At 38.9% G+C, this 24,460-nt stretch overlaps 3 protein-coding genes across 5 annotated transcripts; 2 read left to right on the forward strand and 1 right to left on the reverse strand.

Annotated features, from left to right (window-relative positions):
- The first annotated feature begins 86 nt into the window (after positions 1 to 86).
- On the forward strand, positions 87 to 1,880 carry LOC144022633 (C-reactive protein-like). Of its 2 annotated transcripts, none has more exons than XM_077527598.1 (5): positions 87 to 168; positions 265 to 410; positions 484 to 544; positions 663 to 765; positions 1,286 to 1,880. In XM_077527598.1, the coding sequence occupies exons 1-5, from the start codon at positions 102 to 104 to the stop codon at positions 1,791 to 1,793; spliced, it is 885 nt and encodes a 294-aa protein (XP_077383724.1). In that variant the 5' UTR covers positions 87 to 101; the 3' UTR covers positions 1,794 to 1,880. The 2 variants fall into 2 exon arrangements, with proteins under 2 accessions (XP_077383724.1, XP_077383723.1); XM_077527597.1 differs by having other exon boundaries at positions 87 to 154; positions 242 to 410.
- Positions 1,881 to 3,036: 1,156 nt separating this feature from the next.
- On the forward strand, positions 3,037 to 5,634 carry LOC144022932 (serum amyloid P-component-like). Its single transcript, XM_077528144.1, has 4 exons — positions 3,037 to 3,145; positions 3,287 to 3,344; positions 3,440 to 3,542; positions 4,860 to 5,634. Exons 2-4 carry the CDS (start codon positions 3,287 to 3,289, stop codon positions 5,377 to 5,379), a joined length of 681 nt encoding a protein of 226 aa, XP_077384270.1. The 5' UTR covers positions 3,037 to 3,145; the 3' UTR covers positions 5,380 to 5,634.
- A 521-nt stretch (positions 5,635 to 6,155) lies between these two features.
- Positions 6,156 to 24,427, reverse strand: LOC144022492 (phosphatidylinositol 4-phosphate 5-kinase type-1 alpha-like). Of its 2 annotated transcripts, none has more exons than XM_077527342.1 (16): positions 24,318 to 24,427; positions 19,833 to 19,867; positions 17,186 to 17,278; positions 16,948 to 17,078; positions 16,751 to 16,868; positions 16,492 to 16,644; positions 16,122 to 16,421; positions 14,863 to 15,098; positions 14,696 to 14,779; positions 14,566 to 14,614; positions 14,382 to 14,466; positions 12,730 to 12,900; positions 12,522 to 12,648; positions 12,176 to 12,238; positions 11,975 to 12,074; positions 6,156 to 10,491 (listed from the first exon to the last, which is right to left on the reverse strand). In XM_077527342.1, exons 1-16 carry the CDS (start codon positions 24,364 to 24,366, stop codon positions 10,489 to 10,491), a joined length of 1,797 nt encoding a protein of 598 aa, XP_077383468.1. In that variant the 5' UTR covers positions 24,367 to 24,427; the 3' UTR covers positions 6,156 to 10,488. The 2 variants fall into 2 exon arrangements, with proteins under 2 accessions (XP_077383468.1, XP_077383467.1); XM_077527341.1 differs by having other exon boundaries at positions 12,522 to 12,651.
- Between the last annotated feature and the right edge of the window lie 33 nt (positions 24,428 to 24,460).

The following is a 24,460-nucleotide window of genomic DNA, read 5'->3' on the forward strand; positions in this document are numbered from 1 at the left end:
CAGATTGAAAGGTGTGTGTGTGTGTGTGTGTGTGTCAAAAGTTATTCCTTGATCTCATGGTTTTACTAGCATGTGACATGTCTAATAACTATAGTGTAAGAATGTCAAGCCAGCGTGCTTCTATTGATGTGTATGTGGCCCTAGGAGAAAAAAGGTTGGACATCACTGGTAACGACTGCTAATATCATTTCAGTTTCGTGTCTTGTGATTTATTTTTGCTTTGTTTTCCTGTCTTCTTAAGTGTTTGTCTCCACCTTTTCTCAGCCCTGCTCCCCTTGTGTCAACCAATCAGCTCCAACCGTGTCTTGTCCAGGTGTGCCTTGTTGTCTCACCAATGTGTTTGTATTAAAGTGCTCTGTCTCCCCTTACCAAAACTGACTATTGTCGAATATCAGACGTGGCTTGGAGTGGTGAGTCCCTGTTGTTTAATGAGCACAATTCATGTGTTTGGTGCAATGATGCAACGCTAACTTTCAATTTCAGATGGAGAAACTCTTGGTTCTCATGATGATGCTTGCATCATCATGTTGTGCGCATACAGTTGGTATGATTTCAATTTGAGAACCTCTTCTATATAAAATGATGACATTACCCCTTGAACTGTGTTATTTAACTCTACTGTAGAGATGTCTTAGTCTTTATTGGTGATTTGATTTTTGCAGATCTTTCAGGCAAAGTCTTTGTTTTCCCGGGGGCGACTGCAAAAGATCATGTGGAACTGAAGACGCCCAAAACGTCTTTCAGTGCAGTGACGGTCTGTCTCAGGTAACCATTGTATTATATTGTTAGTGGCTCAGCCCACTCCTCCTAAACATGGTATTCTGATCGATATTGTTGTGGAATAGAACGGCATTATCACCCATTTTTATCCATCTCACAGGGTGGCCATTTTGCTACATGTTAACAGGAAGTGACACCACAGTTGCTCAGCTAACCAATCACAGCTCAGCTTTTGCATGTCACATGACTGAACTCAAAACGGGTGAGCTATGATTGGTTGTTACCTGAGCAACTGGTGTAATTTCCAGATGATTAAGTGGCAACATGGTTGCCTCTGAGATGGATAAAGGTAGGTGAATTTCACAAACACAATATTAAGAATGCCGTGTTTAGACTAATGGGGAGACATACAACATAATTGCCAAGAAAATCTTAGGGTTGACTTGCACCCAAGTACTAAATTTTCCAGTAGTACGTAGCAATTCTGCTACTGTGACTTCGCACAATGGAGGTGTAATTTGTCTAAGTTGCTTCCACCCAAACCTCACCTGGCATGTCCATTCAGATTTCTTACAGATCTCAGCAGGAACTATGTCCTATTCTCTCTGGCCACACCGACAATCAGCAATGACTTTGTGATCTTCAAGCTCAAACAGGACAACACCATCAGAATTCATGCTCGAAATGGCGGCACCGACTTTCTGTCTCTGTCCTTTCCTGCCAACTCCTGGCACACCTTGTGCGTCACCTGGAACTCTGTAAATGGCATCTCCCAGTTGTGGTTGGACGGCAAACCCACCATCAAGAGGTTCATCCACTCAGGGCAGCCCATCAGCGGCAAGCCTAGCGTCGTCCTGGGCCAGGAGCAGGACAAATTTGGGGGCGGCTTCGACGTGTCTCAATCCTTCATCGGCATGATCTCACGACTTCACATGTGGGACTACGTCCTCTCTCCGTATGAGATCCGACGCTACGAGCGGGACACAAACTTTACCCCTGGGACCGTGTTCAACTGGAGAGCGCTTGACTTTGAAATCACTGGTAAAGTTTTGGTGGAAGATGAGGTCGTCTAGAAGCATGAAATCACATTGATGTATTCTGTAAAGTAGAAATTCTGAAATGTTTTGGGTCTGACTAATTAAACTTAGCCTTTAATATTATCATGTCTTTAACATTCTGTGTACATGTGATGGCTCTTTAATTCAACTGATTGGGGTGCAACATTCTAGGGATTGCTAACTGCTCTGCCCCCCCCCAAAAAAAATCTTTGCCATGTTCAAAACCACAAATTTAACAAGCTTATCGCTAGCTTGTTGACCATGAAAGTCTTGTCTCTTAAAGGGATACTTCACCTATTTAGCCCATTATAGCAAGAATTATTATTATTATTTTTTTTTTTTCCATGTAAAATTGGTACCTTTTTAAAAAAACATTTTGCAGCTTGCTGTTGACTGAAACTGACCTCACAAGGGCTCAGGTAACCAATCACGGCTCACCTGTTATCTAGGTTTGGTCATGTGACATTCACAAGCTGAGCTGTGATTGGTTGCCTGAGCCCTTGTGATGTCATTTTCAGGTGACAAAGTTGCAAAATGTGTTTTAAAAGGTACTAATTGTACATGAAACATTAAAGTATCAAATTAGACAACGTATTGTTTGACTGCCAAAAATGGCTAAATAAGTATCCCTTTAAGCATTGACATGAGCAGACGATTTTTTTTTATTTTTTCTTCCCCCCGAAGCAGGTTGAACACTCTTAATCTAAACCTAAATTCAGAGTTGATTTTTTTTACCCCAAACTACAACTGTTTCTCTGTAACAGCTGCATTGAAGGAGGTTGAGTCTGGATGTTTGAACATAAGGTAAAAATGGTGACATCAATAGAGCCCTAACCTTTCATTCTCTCAAACATTTGTCAAATTTGATCTGTAATTGCACCTGGTCTGTGGCTGCCTTTTGACCAGGTCAGCGCTTCATAAATTAAATGTTCTCATCTTACCTGGTCAAAGTCTACATAAAAAAAATAAAAAAAAATAGTGCCATATTGATTTCACTGCTGGACTGGCTATTGACTTTGTACAAAGAAGTCTGCATAAACTATAACAAATAGGAAATTGCACAAATTCACAAAGTTTAGTATCTATGAAGATCTGTTTCTTTGAAGTCCAAAAGTAAAATGATTATCCCATTTAGTGTTTTGTTGACAATGCATCAGTCGTGACTCGTGACATCCATTTTGTGTAGAAGCTCACTGGATCCTGGGTGAGCTGAGGCCATTATGTTGCACAATTTAAAAACTTTCCCCTTTTGTTTACTCAAGAGTCCAGCAGTACAAAATCCATATCCATTACATAAACAAGATCACGTTTAAATACTGTTAAAAGCAAGCTCATCTGTCTACTCAAAGCTGCACAGTCAAGACAAGGTAAGATGTTACCTCTGCCGGCAAACTGGTTTGCTTTATTTTATTTCAGAAAAATATATAAACCCCGCAAAATGTAGAAGTATTCAACACATTTCACATTTGGTTGCATAGCACAATGATGCAATACTGGTTTCCTTCCAGATGGAGAAACTCTTTGTTCTCATGGTGATGCTTGCATCATGTTGTGCAGAAACCAAAGGTAAGAAATTGTGTGCGTCACAAGCGCACACAAAAGTGTGGCTTAGCAATCAAGAAAAAAAAAAAAAAAAAAGTGCCTTCTACATGTGTGTTCAGATCTTTCTGGCAAAGTCCTCGTCTTCCCGAGGGAGACTGCCAAAGATCATGTGAAACTGATGACAACCAAAACGTCCTTGAGTGCAGTGACGGTCTGTCTCAGGTAACCAGGAGCCCTCGGCTTTGCATACATTCACTAGATTGAGTATGAGAACTAAAACGTAAATAGAATGTAAAGAATTGAATAGTGCATCACAATTCATTGTAATTGTGCAGCACCTTCTGATGTTTGTCTTGGCCACCTGGGGGCAGTATAATTCAGACAGGGATATGCATGGAGCATCAAACTCAAAAAACTCAGTGAGCTGCAGTAATAGTCATTTTTTGCAGATTTAATTACATCAAATTAAATGGTTGCTTAGAGCTTTTTTTTTTTTGGCTTTCAACTCGGCATGATACTTGGCTATGTTTTAGTATTTTTTGTTTACTGTGTTTTTAATTGTTTCAGAAACATACCTTTCACTGGGGAATATAATTATGATTTGTCAAAGCTCTGTGGCAAACTTCAACGTACAGGCAGCTAACAAGCTACATTATGCACAAATGGTGCTAAACCAGATGTGTGCACTAAATAAAATACACGGACTACTCTGTTAAAAAAAACAAACCCATTATAGTTATTTACAGAACACTTTATGTATAGCACTTTGGATGCTGCTAATGGTTGTTTTAAAAGAGCTAAAATTAACACTGCGTCATTGATGCTAATTTTTAGCTTGTCTAGGGTGTGTCTCATGCTGCGTTCGCATTTAACTAGCCTAGAGAGTTTAAAGCAACACTAAGGAACTTTCAATTTGATTATGGCGGCGCCATATGGACAAAAGCGTTAATGTTATGCCTGAAGGAAGACCACATTTCCCATGAGGACACGCGCATTGCATCGTTTTTGAGTCCACGTCAGTGAGTGAAAGCCGGGCCAATGTTTATCTTTGACTGTCTTTTTATCCGGGTAGCTTCCCGTTTTTTGTTGGGGTTTTTTGGTCTCCTCAGACAACTTTTCAGATGTTTTTCAGATTCAGCCAGGAAAGCAGTAATCATGCGTCGATGTTCAAACTGACTTCCGTCTTTGTAACGAAAGGAACTGACGTATGCCATAAAGCAGTCAGCACATTTGTAGTTATTTTTTTGTGTGGCAGTGTTCCTACCATCCTCCTCAAAGTTGCTTAGTGCCAGTAAAAATGACACAGACCCCCTCAGGCCATAGAAAAGGTACCATTCAACTAGTTTTAAGTCAATATTTGAAAAGTTCCTTAGTGCTACTTTAAGGCATCATGTGGTATAATTAAATAGCCTACACAACGTAATTCTTTGTTCAGTTTCACAGTCAATATGAAGTGCAATTGTCCTTTTAAATTTTATTTTAAAAATTCAGTTGTATTACTTCCTAGTCCTACCGCCAAGCTGTGGCATATCTGCTCAGATTCGTTACAGATCTCACCAGGAACTACGCCCTCTTCTCTATATCCACGCCGGGGGTCATGAATGATTTTGTGCTCTTCAAGATAAACACGGTCGACGTCATCAGGATGCACGCTCGGGACGGTGGCACCGACTTCTTGGCTCTCTCTTTCCCTCCAAACACCTGGCACACCATGTGCTCCACCTGGAGCTCTGAAAATGGCATCGCCCAGTTGTGGGTAGATGGCAAACCCACCATCAAGAGGTTTATCCACTCGGGGCAGCCCATCGGCGGCAAGCCCATCACCATCCTGGGCCAGGAGCAGGACACTTACGGGGGAGGCTTCGACGCCACCCAGTCCTTCGTCGGCATGATCTCTCGACTTCACATGTGGGACTACGTCATCTCTCCGAGTGAGATCCAACGCTACGAGGAAGACTCAAACTTCACCCCCGGCAACGTGTTCAACTGGAGAGCCCTCGACTTTGAAATAGTTGGCAACATTTTGGTGGAAGATGAGGTAGAAGTCACAGCCATGTAGTCTCTCTCAAAAATGTTCAGATCACTAGAGGGGAGAGTTTCCCAAGGACCTCATAATCCTAACGCCAATTAAACTTAGTTACCACTACATGCATAGGAATGAGAGTTGCCTTTATTCAAGATAAGTTGAAATGTTGCAATAACAAATGCATAATTTTGTAAAGAAGAATGTTGTCTTTCCCCCCCAAAAAATATAGAAAATGTATTTGATCCAGATAAAGCGGTGCTGTTATAATAAAGTTCATTTTTAACAATATTCTTGTTGAAATATGATTTCCTTTCATGGTTAATCTTTAATATGTCTTATTTCTTCATTTGTTCCATACACAGTAACCTTGCTCTCGCAAGATGAATTCTCACGGTATTTGGGATTTCACAAACTCCCGAGAATACATCTTGTCGCGATCCCACAGATAACGGCCGTAGTGGTTCGGACCAATCACAGAGCGACATTGTGTTTGGGGGCGGGATATGCAACTGTGACGAAACCAGGAAGCCAGCACCGACGCAGGGGCTAACAAACAAACCCAACATGGACGAATGGGTCCTACAACTGATTCTGTTCTCGCAGAATTACTCACTAAAAATAAAAAAATCTTAACTTTATTGAGATAATCATCTCTTAAGAATACGTTTTTGTTTTTTTTTTAAACTAATTTTCGCAAAAAAAAAAAAAGAAAAAAAAACAACTTTTGAACTTGAGTGGTTAATTCTGAACACGGTCATCCAAAGTTGAGATTTCTGATATGAAATTAAAGCATAAACTGGACCAAAAAAAAGATTTGCAAAACTCGAGTTTAATCCTTTGAATGCATGAAAACGTCACCACCACAGAACTGAAACATGGCAGGAGGAACAGGCAACACATATTGCATGAGAAGGCATTTCAGTGACTTGTATATACATTATACACACATTTTGTAGAAATATAGTCATTGAAGCATGTTGGACAACCAGCATGATTGGCTCATGTGAAACATTCATGTAGAAAAAAAAAAAAAAAAAAAAGCACGGGAGATTAACAACTCGGATCTGCTATGGAGAGAATAGAATTCTATCGTATCACAATCGTAAATAGAAAAAGTGAAGTTGTCACATACTCCATCTTCATATATAATAGCTAAAAAGATTGAGAAATCCTTCTGGACAGTACAATCACACAATTTCGTTCATTTCAAGCCAAGTCTTTAAATAAATATACTTCTCTGTATAATGAGCGGTGGCGGATTGTGGTTCATATTGCATTCACGCTGAACAAAATGTAGTGTTCGCCACATTAAAGCACCAGAGGAGGATATTTCACTTGTGCAGCGATGTCATGCAGAGATTGCATCCAGCCATTACACAGCACCGCCCATCAAAATACAATGCAACCAAATGGAATCTACCAGCTTCGCAAACTTGAAATGAATATTTTCCATTTCTGCTTTAACACCACAAAAATCTCGACTAGACCAAAGTTACTTAAAAGACGGATCTACACGCTACCACAAACTGAGTTAATTATACTAGAATGTCACAGGAATGTGGTGATGATCTAAATATCTCCAGTCTCTACACTAACTTGAAAAAAACAAGTCACTGGATATATGTCAGATATAGCTTATCAGACATGAAGCTATTTAGCAAAAAAAAAAAAAAAAAGTTTAAAAATCCTTAAACACAGGTCAAACCAGTGTTATTACCATAAACAAAAGTGGATCCTGAAATTCTGCAAAACTATCCGCTCCTCTCTTTGGTGCACTGGCTTAGAAAACACACTTTGAACTAACACTTTTTTTTTTTTTCAGTCTATTATCATCATCCCGTCTCCCTTTCTGCTGCATAGACCACATGTGGCTGCTATGACAGTAGATGAGATGACATCTTGCTCAAGTCACTTGCTTATATAGTGACTGAATGAGAAATCTCTCACTGGTGTAAGAAGTAATGGGGGAGTGAAGTCTGTCGCATGAATGTGTTGTTTGAAACAACACTAAAAATCATAAAGGCAAAAAAAAAAAAGGCAAATGTTTTATGGATACTACATACAATAAAATACAAAAAAATACTTATACACAGAGTTAACAATAATTTTTGGTCCAGGAGTGGATTCAGGTAGGTTGGCATTTCTGTAACCAGCAGAAATGATCAACAACAGATATTTCGAATGTATCTGTTGTACGAGCGGATCAGCACATTAAAGCACCGATTCCCAAACACCGAGCCGTGGGAAATTATCCATACAAGAAGAGTATATGAACTTCATGTGACATTTGTTTCTACATGGAAAACATTACCTTGGCTCAAAGGGTGGGAGACACCAGGGTAAAGGAATCAGAGTGTGGGATTTTATGGCATCTTGAGGACAGATTGCAACTAACAATACAGCCCTCAGTCGACCAGTGTTGTCACTTTAAACAACAGGTAGCTGACGGCAGCAATCTACGGAGTTGATACATATTGCAACATGACAGCTCCTTGGAAGACACTTTCAAAATACAATTCCAATTTGCAACATGTGCTCCATAATTTAAAACACTTTAAGAAAGAAAACGTACAAAAGAGTATTACGGCCACACTGATTACAAAAGGGAAATATAAGAATTAAGTAAAAAGACTGAATTTTATGAGAAAAGTTGCAATCTGAAGAATAAAGTTTGAATTATCAGACAAAGTCATCAATTTATGATTTTTATGAGAACTATCTTTGAATTTTGAGATCAACTTGTAATTTTACAAAAAGTCAGTCTTAAATATTAAGTTTCATGCTTACTGGGGGGATGAGGAGTTCATTTTACAATAATCATAATTTCATGAATTAAATTGTCATTTTATGATTGATGTAATTTTACAGTCTTTTTCCTCATTAAGTAAACTTAAAATAAATATATGTACAATTTTACAAATTAAAAAAAAAAAAAAGTCACATTCACATTAGCCATAATATGAGAATTAACTCTTTCAACATTTTGATAAGTACATTTTACAAAAAAAAAAAAGGTTTTCCTCATACAAGTGTGACTTCAATTTGACACGTTATAACTGATCGGAAAAAGTCAATTTCAGTCATAATTTCATGAGAATAAAGCTGTCATTTAATGTTACAGTTGTGATTTTACAAAAAAAAAAAAAATACGTATCTTTCCTCAATAAGTGGTGACCTCTAATTTGGCCAAAAAAGTTGCTGTCTTAAAAATTCAGTCATATTTTTTGAGGAGTCAATTTCATGACGCCATCAAAATTTCACAAGAATGATGTTGCCACTTTTCAACAAAGTTGCAATTTTTTAATAAGGAATAGGAATTGAATGGATACATGAACAAACCATATTGCAATAAATGGTTGGCATTTTCCAGAATTTTTAAAAACTACTAACAATTCGTAATGCTCAATTCAGTGGCATCAGGCAGAATCCTCGTACCTCCAAGGTCATCATTTTTCAAGTGAGCCCCAAAAAGGCATGTTCAAACATTAACAACGCGTGAAGGAGAGCAAGCAATTTTCAACACTTTACATTGGTCAATTTGTACTAAAAAAATAAAAAATAAAGAAATAACACCCGCACACGTGGAATGACCAATAATATAGATTTTTGAAAAAATGTGAAATTTACCAAATTGTGACATAGGAGGCTCTAGCCCGACAGCAGCAATATATTATGCTTTTTATTATTATTGATTATTCGATCAGCTGCAAGTTTTTATTTATTTATTTTTTATTTATTTAATTTTACAGGAAAAACAAGCCAACCATTTAGAGAGACGGTGGCTCCCTGTCTTCAGGTCTGTGGGCAATTTTTGACATTCATTTGTTAAATTAGTGAAGCAACTGTACTTTTCTTGGAACAACCAGATATATTTAAACGTGTAAAATCAATAATTAGACAAGAAGAGTCCAGATGCCTCGTTTCAACTTTTGCGGATTACCAGTCGTTGTAATGACGGCTTTGTTCTTCTGACTTCAAACCCTTTATCTGGTAATTTTTTTAAATATATATTTTTTCTCAGTGTGGCCATGATACTCCCGAAAAAAAAAAAAAAAAAAAAAAAAAAACAAAAAAAACAGGATTGTACTGTTTGCATGAAAATACATTTCAAAATGCGGACAAATGACACGTAAATGGTAGCCGGATGGTTTCCGCTGTAGTGATAAGGCAAGTTTGTGTTCACTGTTAAAAGGTCAGTTGTGCATCACATGGCGGATGAGGGGACAAAAAATGAGTCCTAAAAAAAAAAAAAAGAAAAAAAAAAGGCACAGACACGACAAAATGACCACATCTGGAAAACGTCGTCGCTTAATACTTAATTGAAGAGCATGTACCGACTGCCAACTGCACTTCTCGCTATCCAGATAAAAATGTTTAGCACATATGGTCGTATGAGAGAGGGAGACGTTCAACACGTTCTTCCATTTTAATAAGACACATTCTATGTAGGGGAGGGGGAACGTATACATTCAGCAGCACCGCAACGACTTCCAGCACAATTCATTAGTGTGAAAACATGATCGTCCGTCTAGCACTGGCTCAAGCCATCCCCTCTACGATTTAAACAAAATGCTCCACGATTTTAAGACGACGTGATTGTAGTGGGACAGCTCACAGTGAGCGTGCCTGCGGGGAAGGTACCTAGTGGAAGTCGATGTGCTCTAACAGGAAGACTAAAATAAATGGCGTCACACAACTAGGATCCCACTCAGACTTACTTGAGTATGCACTGCTCCTGCCCACACACACACTCCACGCTATGCTTCCAAAAGTGATTCATCACCATTTCACTACTCTCACGATCCTCAGACAGGGGAAAAGAAAAATCAAATTTGACGATACAAAGAAATAATTGTGGTCATAACCCTAATTCCTGGTGTTTTGGGACATGTGTGACAGTGTTGATGGCTGGGAAAGAGAACATACGCACACGTGCAGCCATGTGAAGCCCATTTCTGAGTTTCATCCATGAGACAGTTTCCTCCAGAAATCCTGCTGTGTGTTTTTCAAATGGGAGTGCTGGAGAAATGGGTGCAGGGGTTCCGACTTGGATGGGCTGCTTTCGCCGTATTCATCCTTCACTCTGCCCATCTTGCATCTTCCAGGCACGTCTCTTCTTCAGATGGCACATTATTCAAATGTTTACTGTGACGGTTAAAAAAAGAAAAGAAAAAAAATGAAGATGAGGAAATGTGGCTGAAGTGCATTTGTTGAAAATTCATATACAGCTGAAACCAGAAGTTTACAATACACTTTATATAAAAACTTTTCTTTTTTTTTTCCGTGACATGAAATCAAATTGACTCAACTTTTCCATTTTCCCCAGTTTTCTAGGTCAATGATGATTTCCAAAATGATTTATAGTAATGCTGGAATAATAAGGATTTTTTTTGGACAATTTCTTGTTACTTTCTTCAAAGTTAGTAGGTAACATACATTCATTAGCATTTGTAACCATAGTCTTTAAACTTTCTGACTTTTGTCAGTTGTTTGGCTATCCTTCCACAAACTTCTCACAGTCGATGGCAGGAATTCTGGCCCACTGCTCCCGACAAAACTGATTTAAGTTCGCAGCCTCATTACTCGCACATGCCTTATCAGGTCTATAAATCAATGGAATCGAGATCAGGGATTTGTGATGGCCACTCCAAAACAGTGACTTTGTTATCCTTAAGCCACTTTGTAACCAATCTGGCAATATGATTTGCGTCATTGTCCATTTAGAAGACCACTAGGCGCTCAAGTGTCAATTTCCTGGTGGATGTCTTGAGATGTTGCTTCAGGATTTCAACATAAGGTTCCTTCCTCATGAAGACATCTATTTTGTGAAGTGTGCAAGGCCCTCCTGTAGCAAAACAACCCCACGTTCTGTCACTCCTGTATTTCACATCAAACCGGATGACCTAAAAGTAAGTGGCCACCAAACTTACGCAAGTCACAGTGTCATCACCGGGTTGCAACAAAAATATAGTCTTGAAATCACAGATGTGGATATCCTAGGGAATGTATTGATCAAACATGTTGGAGAAGAGCTAGTAATGTAAAATATACTGGAAAATTGAACAGTTGGCTGTCACATCAAAAGTTTAGAGAAGGTCAAATTTATTCACCTGTACGGGTTGTAATGCATTTTAGGTTCATCCAGAAATTTTACTCCAAAACCCAATACTGCATCCCTAACTTTGTGAGAATGGTGTTCCCCAGCTAATTGTGGGCGATAGGGACAAGGCCATGCCCAGAATAGCAAAAATCTGCGACTAATTGACAACCACCAAAAAGGTTTATAGTTACCTAGATGCTACAAAAATGTCATTTAATTCGTTTTTTTATTATGAGACAAGGCTGTGGCCTGACTAAATGAAGCTCCTCCCCTCACGTCGACATAGAATTGAGTGAGTTTTTCCAGCAAATAGGGATTTTCCACACAAATCCGCAAATTCAGCAATGCCAAACTACAAATATGTAGCGGTTCACTCTAATGTATGAATAAAAATTCCAAACAACTATTGCAACTGATTTAACAATTTTCAGACATATATGATGAAACATATTACACTGTGAAATGATGTCAACCTGTTGGAAGACCCTGTATAATGTCAGACTTTTGGAGGATAACTGTCGGACTTACAAAATTGATGTTTGTCTCGGGGACGATGTCAGATAACGAAACTACGTCTTCAGTTCCGGACAGGTGGCCTGAATTGTCTCCGCTGGCCTCAACCTCGAAGCTGGAACAGAAACAAGTCAAACTCAATAAACCGTGTAAACAAAATAAATGTATGTTTTTGTTTTTTGTTTTGTTTTTTTTTGCTCGTGTGTGTGTCACTACCTGTGAAAAGCGACCTGGTCATTGTCTGTGTGAGGTGATTTGTGCACCTCCACCCCAACAGACCTATACATCGGAGCAAGATATAAAAATATATAAAATACATAAATAATACCAACTCAAAATAATTCTGTTATACATATGGACACACAGGCTATTTGATCTATGCAAATACGCTGCTTGCATTGATAGATGAGCGACATTATATTATTAGTAATAAATAATGTTTTTTGGACCAATTAAGTGAAATTGGCAATTTTTTTCGCAGTCCACGGTGACATTGACACAGTGGTTGGGAATCATTGTATTAGTTAGTATTAAGTAAGCAATTACTTTGGTGGTTCTTTACCTTAGAGGGGGCGAGGAACCAAGTTCTAAACTGCCTACAGACGATGTGGAAAGGTTGGCCTCGCAGTCAGCTGGGTTGTCATGCAGTGGCGGGGTCCTGGGAACCAGATCCGGTCTGCCTGGCTGAACTACTAAAAACAAAATCTAAATTAGGGAACGGAATCACTGCAAATGCCAACTTGAACGTCTCTCGTCGCTTCAGTTCTTACTGCTGTCTGCTTCTGACTCTGTGCTTTTAAAATGGGGGTGGTAAACCAGTCTGGGGTCCATGGCTGACTGCCCCGTTCCGTGAGAGAGAGGGGTGGGAGCTCCCAGAGTGGGAGCCCTCCGAAGAACCCCTTGACCTCCACCACGGCTCTTCTTAGATGGGGAAGGCTTTACTATAGAGGACAGAGGATGTACTATTGAAGAGTACTGCATTTCCTGTGCTAATAAATCAATAAGATATTGTAAGTAACCTTAAAGGTAGAAGTCAACCCCCCAAAAAATTTTTTTTGACAATATGTTACAGACGACGGCGTATCACGCCCACGAGTAAATATACAGGGTGACCCAAAAAGATGCGTACCCAGATTTTATTCGATAAAAAATCAATTTTTTAACGAATGTCTTTTCTGTTGCAGGACGTGAAAGGTGAACCTATGGATGATCATTTGCAGCTATAGTTGCCCTGAAAATGTCTTGGACAAATCAGCAGAAGATATTCTCCCTGGAGACCTATTTTGCGACAAAATCATACCAGAGTGTACAGATTCAGTTTCGAAAGCGTTTCCATTGTCGCAACTTTCCATCAAAATCAACGATTGTTAGTTGGATTAAGAAGTTATATTATATTATATTATATTAATATATATATATATATATATATATATATATATATATATATATATATATATATATATATATAATATTATTAAGTATATTTTTTTTTACGGTTTGGGTAAATATGCTGAGAATGGAAAGGGGAAAAAAATAATAAAATAAAATAAAAAATCTCTAATTTGCCACTTTATAAAGTCACAAAGTTGGAACTTTACTTACAAATTTGCGACTTTATAAAGTGGCAAATTTGAGAAAAAAACAACAACTCAGAAACCTACGACAAATGCACGTAGCGTAGCTATAGTCTAATGTGAGGAATCGTTGATGGTTAAAGGGACACTGTTTATAAAATGAAAAGGCAGGATTTGTTCTTAATTGAAACGTTACTAGTTATATATGGCAGCTAGAGCGACAACACTTCCTGATCCCCTATCAGCTGACTAACACTAACCAATCAGAAGCTAGCATAATTTAGGTAAATGCAAGTGAATGACAGAGAGCAGCAGATTCAACACATTAACTTAGCTACTTGTACAAAAAAAAAAAAATACCAAAATGTATTGTTTAAATAATAATTCGGGAAACATAAATGCACAAATAAATACTGTATACATTTTAACAAATCAACTTAAAAAAATCCAACCGAAAAGTATTGGCACAAACATCCGAGTAGTACGTATTTCTCGTAAGTTTCTGAGTGTTTTTATCGCAAATCTTCCACTTTATAAAGTTGCAAATTTACAAGATTTTATTCTCGCAAATTTCGCAAAAACAGCGCGTCATCAGAAATCAGGTGAGCTGTGATTAGTGGTTGCCTGAGCAACACTGATGTCAACTTCAGGCGACACCGAGTGGCAAAATGGTCGCTCCCTGAGATGGATAAAAACGGCTGGATTTTGCTTCATAACTCATATTCCACAAATGTAATATTAATCAGAAAGTCATGTTTAGACTAGTGAGGTCACATATAACATATTACTGTAAAGAAATGTTTAAGGTTGACTTCCACTTTAAAAACAAAGTACAAATGTACACTTACATGGAATTTTCTTGAATACTGTGTTGCACATGAAATGCTGAAAGCGCTCTGCATAGAAGCCAGGTCTGTGAACTGAAACCGTGTCCTATAATAGAACAGCAACAATAGAACTGTAGCTATTAGAAACAATTATTCTATCAATCATCTATTGGATTGTAATTTATTTTATTGTGCAGGATCTTACCCCATCGTGCACCAATGCCTTCCAGGAGTGTTCCAACCTTTTAACGAATCTAAAAAGGTAGGATGAAGAAAATGTTACTCAAATGCCATAAAAATAGCACATATGGGAGATTTTCTCTTGAGTCAGATACCTGTAGGACTGGAGGATGTCTATGATTCCAATGTAGATGAGTAACCGCTCTCCTTTTCCATTACGGGCTGGAATGCCTCCCATGCTGCAATGCCAAAATACAAGAGATGATTCAGAGGTTGCAGATTACCAACCAATAACATTTTCAGGTTCAGTAATGAAACGCACTGGTCTTCGGAATCAAAACCGCCCTTTCCCCGAGCCTCCCCCTGGATGGACTCCATGGCTGTACAGTAAAGACTTTTCTGGGCTTGAGGCCGCCGCTGATCCGGTGTCACCGCTCCCTCCGACCCCCCGCTGTCCCCGGAATAGCCACCGGCCCGTTCCCGCTCCCGGTTGGCCTGGTCCATGTTGTGAATGCCCATCAGCAGACTGTAATCCATTATCTTGAAACTCTGCAATAGCTATATTATGGATACAAACGGTCAGCATTTTAAAATCAGGAACGATATAGAAAAAGTTAACAACAGTTTCCAGCAACATTAGAATGTCTGTGTGTGATTGTGCAAAATTCCATTGCGTCACCTCCTCCTTCACCTAAATGGGCATAATTGTCCAAAACAATTGATTGTTAACCTGTTTTAGTGAACCCAAGCTCCTCCATAATTGTGCAATTTTTTCACCTCACTGAAGCAGTTGAGGGCGTAAAGCACAGTTGTAATTCTAGTTACAAGCCGCACTGCGGTACAGTATATATTTAGGTGGGGAAGGGGCGTTTGGGGCATCAGTTATTAGTGATTTTTTTTTTTCTTCCCCATTCACATTCAGTCATTGCCCATGTTCCCCTCCCTCACTGTATTGCGAAACCGGCCTCTTTAATAATATATAATCTCAGTCTCATAAATTTGACATCACATAATTTTGAATATTATAGCTACAAAATTGTTAAATGCACAAGAAACCACAGCTCCAAAATACTTTTTTATTTACATAGACATAGTTGTCAAAGACTGTGAGCCTCCTGGCATTTAAGAATCAAACAAGGCAGCTACAGAGTGGCTGGTCAGGTTACCTGAGACGATCACGAATGTTGCTTATGTGATCGTTTTTCATGCATCAACTGGTAAGACTGACAGGAAAAGTCATGGTGACTCGGCACATAAATCTAATACTTACCGGTCATCATTCTTTCTATGGTTCTTCTACAATGTATGATTAGTTGCTCATGCATGTAAGATGCCTCCAAGCACTTTCATACATTGAAAAGAGGTAGCATCCCTCAATGTAAGCAATGGATTAGTCTTTAGTTTTGCTCAAAAACAAGTTACCCCTCACTCGCTTGAGTGATACTTGATTGTATTTGATGCTGTTGTATATATTTTCTATATAATTTCTTTACAGAAATTGTATGCAGTTCAATCCAGGCAACAAGTTTTCACTGCGTCGTTGCTTAAATAAAAGCCAAAGCACAACATTCTGTGACTCACCAGGCAGTCTCTCTGTATTGTCTTGCTAAGAGCGTTGTAATTGTCTGCTTCCAGCTGCAGGCCATCGGGCAAATCCTGGATAAAGTCGAGGTCTTTGTATGTGGGAACGGCCTTCTCTCTCTCCTTAGGCGACGCCCGTCGCTTATAAGTCGATCCTTTCATGTCATATTTGAGGTGCATGGGGATTATCCGGGGTAGTAGATTGTTCATAACAACTATGCGAATGTTTTTGCCGCCAGCCTGGATGCAGTAGAGTCCGTAGAACTTGGGCAGCAGTGTGCGCTTATTTTGGTTTATGTTCTAGAAAGAAAACAAGTTGCGTGAGGAACTGAATTTGAATTTTAAATGACTAAAACTTCTCTGCGCTCACCATGAAGTATCCAGGAAGTAGCTTCTGGAGAAACTCTGCCTCTTTGTGCTGAACAGTTTTAATGATGAACTCGTCATCACCGGAGACATAGAAGAGCGATCCACTGGCTCCAGGGTTGGAGAGCTCAATCAGTGGCTCATTACACAGAGAATACTTGAAGAAAAAGAGAAAGCTTCATTTATCACATGTCTTGGGACGGGGGGCTTGACTGCAACATCTGTTTTTCCTGAATATTTTACGAATTGCCTCAAGCACTAACCAGGTAGTCATCTGGCCGAATGCCAAACAGCTCTCGGAAATAACGGAAGGCGATGGGAGCGTAGGTCTTAAAACGGAAATCGCTATAGTGATGAGCTGGAGTCAGGTTACTGCCTTCACTGAAACGAACGAGATAAACACAAATACAGTGAGACAACATAAAAGAATATAATATACAACCTCATATGTGTTACCAACCTGGGGAAAAAGATACTTTCAACGACCACAAAATCCTGCATGAGTACATCCCTCTCGGCCTTCTGACTCAAGCTGCCCACCGTGTGAGTAATACCCAACTGAATGGCACCTTTGAGGGCAGAGGAAGTTGTCTGCACCAGTCAAAAGAAAGAAATGGTAGAAACATCCAATTATAATGAACCCCTACATTGTTGCTGGTGTCAATCAAACAGTGTCACTGACCCAACCCAGATCTAACCTTTTTGTAGGTGGTCTCTCCGGTGGTGGTCTCAACGCCCCGGTGGCCGATGGTCTTCTTCATACTCTGAGTGGTACCCGAGGAGCCGGGCATCTAAATAGATGTGGAGAAACGACTTTCAAATAGTGGTTGGTGTGTAAGGGCTGGTTTTTGGTTCAGTCTACTGTGATCCACCAATAGAAACCGAACCGCTCAATACATTTACAAAGATAATGCTCTGTAACGAGTCTTTGAGTACAGTTTGTTTTAGGAATCTCTGCCAATACTGTAACGTACTCTGACTTGATTAAAATGCACAAATACCAAGACACCAATACCACCATATTGAGATAAACTACGGCAAACAGGAATGACAACAATTTATTAGCTAACTGCAAACTTGTTTTGCAAAATGGATGACAAACGCCACTTGGGCAACAATAGAAGCGGCTGCACTGCGAGTTTGCCAAATAAGGAGGAAAAAGCGATGAGTTAATATGCCGGTGGTATTGCTTCAGTTGGCCTGCCATAGTTTTATTTCATACCCTGTGGTATTCTCAAGAAGCAGTTTTGTATTTTTTTTTCCTACTCTTCAGAGCTAATACAGAGAATTAACATGGATCGGCATCCATGTTGTTAAATATCAACAAGACGCTACATTCTTACTACATTCTAATTGTCATATGTTCCATTTTGACTTATGTACATTTTGTTTCAGCTGAGGTCCTTTATAAAGTGTGCAACAAATACAACTGACTTGAGTAAAAATGTATGCCATGTTCAAGAAAATGTGATTTTCGAACAATATTTGATAAAAAAAAAAAAACACTACATTTTCATCGCATGCACATGACGTAATGGCACTATCAAGTATCAATACATGTCATTGGTAGATACGCAAATGTATGTAAATAGTTGTACTCTCATACTCAACCTAAAAATGGTATTGGTGCATCCCTACTCTTTTTCTATAATGGTGCAGTGTTACGCAGCCACTGTGCCATGAGAAATTATCTATTTTCATTTCGTTGGTCCAAAAGTTCCTAATTCTTTACAAACAATGCGTCTATGCCAGCAACATATAGTGACATTCATAACAATTACAGTAAATGCTATTCCACTAAATACAATTGTATATCCATCTGTTTCCAGTCATACCACAGAATAGCTTAGTGGTCAACTAAACAAGCTCAAATTTCACACTGAGTTAAGACAATTAGTGAGTTAATTCAAGGTAATATATCATTATAGGGCAAATGCAGTTATCAAATGCATCTGTACAAAACAGACTAATACCTTAGTGCAAACCTACTACACAGACTACTGCAAGAAGAAATTTTTAGTATTAGGATTTGATTGTACAGATGTCTCTCATGATGTCCTTGGATAATATGTTGTGGTAAAAGAGAGACTAGGAGACATTATAGTCTCTTTTTTTCCCACCAATATATCACGTTCCATAATCAGCACCCACCACCCATTATAAAAAAATAAATAATAATAAACAAAAAAATAAAAACTTTCCAGGGCTCATGTACATGCTGTCCCTCCACCTCCAAATGAAATGTTATCTAGCACATAGGGCTGCATGTCAAACACTACTTTTTAATTCACCACATAGTGTCGGTGTGCCAAATGCTGCATCAGCTGGTTTGGACTGGTATGCGGAGCACTCGCTCATACCCTCGACCAGACCAGTAAAACAGGAAACAATTTGATTCCTGATATGATTGAGAATGACTCTGAAACTAATGATTATCTGATGAATGATGAGTCACAATAGCCATTTGAATGAACGCATGAACAACAAAATGGGGGCTGTAAACTATTCATGTGTTCCTCTACTAGCAATCGGGAAATACTTTTGCTTTATTGACCTTATACACATTCACCCAAGATCAGATTTCACAGCTGTAAAAATAGTGCGTGCTGCTAGTGGCTGGGCGCAGTCAGTTTCTGTCAGATTAAAATCACATTGCAAAAAAATAAAGTAACCATACAGTAATATAACACGTTACTGTGACGTACAATGAGCTGATTTTCAAGAGAGTTTGAGGGCAGATCAAATGAGTGAGGTGGTTTCCTGTATGGTGTCAACAACTGAGCATATGACTGAATTAGAAAGGAGATTACGTCAACACTGGACGGTACATCTCTTGCGACAGACTAATGAACAGGCAGCAACTGATCATTTCACACCTAACAAGGAATATTAAGTACAATGTGTACCACAATAGCACATCTATTTCGTCAACACAGAGGACGTACTGATGTTAGCTCATTTCCTATCGCCTACCATCACCAGTTAGCACTTTCAATCTTTATTCAACTAACTGTGCCAAAACAAATGTGATAAGCCTTTTATTCATGAGCTGCAGCAAAATCACTCAACAAACAGGCTGGCTAACCAGCCAGCCAACTGCTCACTTTCATTCACTGACACCCACATCGCTCACAAGTTCAGGTCCTAAAAAGTATGCATTATCATTTGATACAAGTTTGTTTATTTATTTATTTATTTTTTTGTGTGTGGGGGGGGGGTGCTGTTATAGAATTTGGATTCATTTCATTGGGGTTTTGTTATTTAGAAAATTCAATACCCTTTAAGTGGACATGGTTGTGTACTGTAAATTAATTGGCAGGTGTTCTGTCCAGAGTGTACCCTTACCTCTGAAGGACCTCCTTTGAAGATGCCACTGGTCCCTGAAAAAGACAAATCAAACTTGGATTTACATGAGCAACTCAGTTTCACATTGCTCTGTGCTGCGGAAAATCTGTTAAACGTCTGCTGGTTAATGAGCTAATAATTTCAGCACGGGATGCTGTTGATGACAAATGAGGTCAATAATGAGCCCAGACCTAAATGTGGCCACATTTACCAACTAACTGCTTCTGATACCAGCAGCTCGGCGCAAACTGGAACTACTTTTCCCCTGAGCCGGATGCTCCAGATTCGGCATGTCTCTGAGGTGCTTTCTGCAATTACCATCTTCATTTACAAAATACAGCTTCTATTGCAGACTGGAAGTAGATACTATCCGCTAGCACTGGACTATTTTTGTTTTTTGTTTTTGTTTTTTTTAACCACAGCCAGCACACATTATTAGTGACAAACAACAGCAGCAGCAACAACCTTTTCCATGCCAGGAGTCAGTACATCCATTATTATAACTATACAGCCTTAGAAAATATTATACATTATTTCACAATTTATAACAGTTTTGGGTTTGACACGATAGTTCTTCAGCCACTGCTTAAGTGGCTCTTTCGCCCTGAAACTTTAGCCATCCTACTTGCTACTTGTCATGGGCGGATAAACTCATTATGTAAATTAGCCAACTTATTCTGTAACGAAGGACGCGAAGAATAGACAGAGTTTGAGAAAAAGGCATACAGTTAAAGATTTACTTCAAGGTTTAATTTTGCACTTACATTATTTGTATATTTGTATTATTGGTATACAAACAATAGTCAACCAGAAATATTACACAATATAGGGAATATACCAATTCCAAAACCCAAATTTCCCCCAAGTAAAGAAAACACCCTTTGCTATTGTGTATGTTTCATTTGTGTCTCCATCTGATTTTAGCTCACTGAGAATTTAAAAATTCCAAAAGTGTTTTGCATTTTTTGTGATGCCACCACAGGAGGACACCCGTGGAGGCAAAGAAGAAATATGGCGCACGGCACACGCTGACAACAATCGAACTGGAAATGGAAGCAGTCACAGCAATAATAAATAGTTCATTATGGCCCGAGCACCAGACAGTCTGCAACACTGTTTATTATTATTATTCTCACAAAAGAAAACCGTACTCTTTTGGGGGAACTTCAATGCGCCTGAAAGCTGACCAATTTTTGTTAGAGACTATAACCTGGTGAAAATGTTAGGGGTCCCAAACACAATGCTCCACAGCATACTCAATACTCAGTAATGCCGCCTGGAAAGTTTGAAAAAATTATCCCCCACTAGCAGTTCATCAAGCTTGAAATTTAGATGTGGAGTAGTAAAGTCCATTTGTCGACTATTAGTCCACTATAAACACATTAAAAATGTATAGATCAGAATGTGCAGAAGTGAGTTGGGAATTCCAAAGAATCCAATGTAATTTCCTTACATAAACATTGCATTCAACACTAGAGTACTTTCTCGCCCACTCTGAGAGCACCTCTCGGTTGTAACCAGTGGCAACAGCTACTTCAATGCAGCAGTGCCGCAGGTCAACGCATGCAAAGAGATTCTCAGAAGACTGTACACCTGTAGGAACACTCACGGCTGCATTCACAGACTGAGAGGGTCCTCCAGGCAAAGAGGACTGTTAATAAGGCAGTCATATGCTTGCGATTAGCATAGCCACACTGCTGTTTATTCCACTGGTAAACAACGAGCATCATTCTGCTGCTAACCCGTTTGTTACGTAAAAGTGCGTCGCTCGCCATGCAGTTTCTGTTCATGGATCAAGAAACATGCCCATGCCAGTACCTCGCTGCAGCGCTCTCCTCCAGAAATGAGTCCTAATATCTGGAAAGCAGGACATGGCTCAAAACCGACATTTGATAAAATCCACACAGGCTAAAGGGAAACCGCGATTGATATTCTCTCTCTTGCTTCTATCAAAAAAATAATTAATAATAAAAACACAGGCAGAAAAAACTGAAGCCCCCAAAAGAGGGTACAATTTGTGGTATTCCGTAAGAATTGCCTGGAAATATATGCTTACAAAATTGAGTCCAAATCATACGAATAACTTGAAACTTCTCTGCTAAATCTAAATTTAAAACAAGATTTACCTTACACTTTGTTTTGATTTTCAAGGTTTTATTCCTTAAATATTATAGTCTGACAGAAATGTTGAAATGTCTCCAGAACATTAACGGTATGGTAAATTAAAACTTTGTCAACGGTGAGGCTGGGAAAAATTAATCTACATAATTTCTTATGGAACAAATTCTTTGAAATGTTTAACAACCCAGAAACCAAGTGGTATTCAATATTTATGTTTGTTGGAACTGGTTTCAAAGTTTGCAGTTTCAAGATAATAACACACTGGGGGGGGGTTGACGACTTAACCCAATTAGGACCACTGACAATAGATGAACCATCTGGTATTCACTATACAAAACAATCCCTGGCAGCTTCTCACATGTAGCCTGCAGCGTTTACAAGGCAATATAGGCCATGCGTGTTCTTCTAACATTTTCAGCCTACAAGGAGTGAATAAGTTCTTTCCTTCATTTGGAAACTGAGCCGATGTGCTTTGGCAGCATGCTCGTGGGCTAGCATTCTCGTATGCTACTATTTGTGTTCACAGATTCTGCCCATGTGGCTAGTTAATAGCTATATCGAGACAAAATAGTCCGGTGCACTAGGGGTCTATGAAAAATACAATGGCAAAAAGCTTTTTAACTTCCCAATGACAACCTGTGCGTACTGTTGCCAAGAAACAATGACTAGCATTAATTCATCAATAAACAAAGCCTGTACAAACAGATTAGCTGGACAACAAAGTGAACATACAAACAAAACAAAACAATACTTCTTCTCTGACACAAAAAGGGAAACAGAAGGACCAACATTATTAGTTCAAATTTGTTGTCAGGACCATTTTTTTATTTTTTTAAGTGTCTTCCTTAGTTCAAAACATCTCGCCACTGTTTACACTAACAAAATAACTCAAGTTAACAAAAGCACGGTTGGTGAGTGCTGCCAACTTGTCAATTTAATAACTGTATATAGCAAATGTTCCGACCCCTGTAGCAACTATTTTTCACAAAAGGACAAGACTTTAATCCTTGTTACGAAACAGACAAACTGAGGTTGGAGTAAATTTCGCCAAACAGTGCAGTATATACACAGTTGTGACTTAGACATGTTGGAAACTCTTGTGTGCTAGTTCGAAGCCTCAAATATTTTGACCCAAGGTCACCATGCCTCACCTGTACAACTTAACACATGCACCAGCTGAGCCATGCAGTTGGACAGAACTTATTTTATTTTGTTAAATTCAGGAACATTTAAAATATTAATTTACTCAAGGATTGTATTTACACGTTTTGACAAAAGAAACATTTTTTTCCGAAGGGAAGCAGAAACACAGTGGTACCCTACCGTCCTCGACTTAAATGAGGCTTTTAGGTTTTTCGAGTTAGGAATTGTTGCTAGGACAGGGCAAGGAGCAAGGGTATTATAAACAAAATAACCAAAACTAAAACTGAAAAACATTTATGTTAATGAAGTGAAATCAAAATGAAAATGCCTTAAAAAGTTTGTTGTTGTTAATAATAATAATAATAATAATAATAATAATAATAATAATAATAATAATATAGAGCCCTATTTTCTTTATTAGAAACAATAATGGTCATGGAACAATTTAAATCAAATTTCGAAGTCAAGGCACCGGTGTTTAGCAAGCCCAAGAAGGGGGAAAATCCCCAAGTAAAATTGTTTTGAATATGTCATTGTCATTTACCGGTACTTTTTCTATAAACAAAAGGAGAGGGAGAAAAATCAAAAGAGCATTGACAGCAGGAAAAATGAAGCTTGCTTGAAAGCAGTCACATTGAAGTAAACATTCAAATACCAATGAAAACTTAATTTCACAATGTGTAAAAGGAAACAGATTGGGGGTTCGCATGGAAGAAGGCATTTATTCGGTTTATGCTAGCAATGAAAGACGAGAAAGGCGAGGAGGAGTGGGAAGGGTGACATGGCAACATAAAACATCGATCTTACCATTATTTGCTTGGTTGGAACACAAACAAATCAGATTTTAATACAAAAATAATGGCACGGGAGTCTATACGCTCAATGTATGGACTCCCTGCATCCAGACCGGTTTGACAACAACATACAACCGAGCCAGTGGTCTTTGCTACTTCGCATAACACTGAATAGTTAAATATCTCTGATGAAAATGAGCTTCGCCACAACCAACTTAGTAACTATAACAACACAACTAACAACCTAACTAAACACCGGTTCATTTATTTGCTCCGCTCGATGCTAGCTTAGCAACCTAGCCTTCAGAGGCTTGCCAAATTCAAAGACACAGCATCCTCCTTATTGATCCTCGTCAAAATATAACACCGGTGGCTTTCGTAGGCTGGTTTATGGGTAACAAAGTATAAATTAGCGTTGGCCAGATACCTGACGGGGCTGTTGATCCCGGGTCTGCTGTTCCACCAGCAGTCGCCATTATGGTTAGTTCCACTATGCTCTGTTGAAGCTGTTCACATCTCAGACAGCCCAGCAGCACACTGCGGGTTTAATGGTCAACATCGGCACCACAG

This window comes from Festucalex cinctus, chromosome 7, assembly GCF_051991245.1.
Source record: "Festucalex cinctus isolate MCC-2025b chromosome 7, RoL_Fcin_1.0, whole genome shotgun sequence".
In the NCBI taxonomy this organism is placed as follows: Eukaryota; Metazoa; Chordata; class Actinopteri; order Syngnathiformes; family Syngnathidae; genus Festucalex; species Festucalex cinctus.

Bases quoted from the DNA above. Each gene is read 5' to 3' on its own strand.
- LOC144022633 (XM_077527597.1), top strand. From the start codon at position 102: ATGTCAAGCCAGCGTGCTTCTATTGATGTGTATGTGGCCCTAGGAGAA. The intron at 155-241 runs GTTGGACATCAC...TGTCTTCTTAAG, and splicing joins GTGGCCCTAGGAGAAAAAAG to TGTTTGTCTCCACCTTTTCT. The intron at 766-1,285 runs GTAACCATTGTA...ATGTCCATTCAG, and splicing joins GCAGTGACGGTCTGTCTCAG to ATTTCTTACAGATCTCAGCA.
- LOC144022932 (XM_077528144.1), top strand. From the start codon at position 3,287: ATGGAGAAACTCTTTGTTCTCATGGTGATGCTTGCATCATGTTGTGCA. The intron at 3,345-3,439 runs GTAAGAAATTGT...ATGTGTGTTCAG, and splicing joins ATGTTGTGCAGAAACCAAAG to ATCTTTCTGGCAAAGTCCTC. The intron at 3,543-4,859 runs GTAACCAGGAGC...ATATCTGCTCAG, and splicing joins GCAGTGACGGTCTGTCTCAG to ATTCGTTACAGATCTCACCA.
- LOC144022492 (XM_077527341.1), bottom strand. From the start codon at position 24,366: ATGGCGACTGCTGGTGGAACAGCAGACCCGGGATCAACAGCCCCGTCA. The intron at 15,099-16,121 runs GTGAGTCACAGA...TCCATAATATAG, and splicing joins CAATACAGAGAGACTGCCTG to CTATTGCAGAGTTTCAAGAT. The intron at 12,652-12,729 runs GTAAGAACTGAA...TTTTGTTTTTAG, and splicing joins AGAGTCAGAAGCAGACAGCA to TAGTTCAGCCAGGCAGACCG.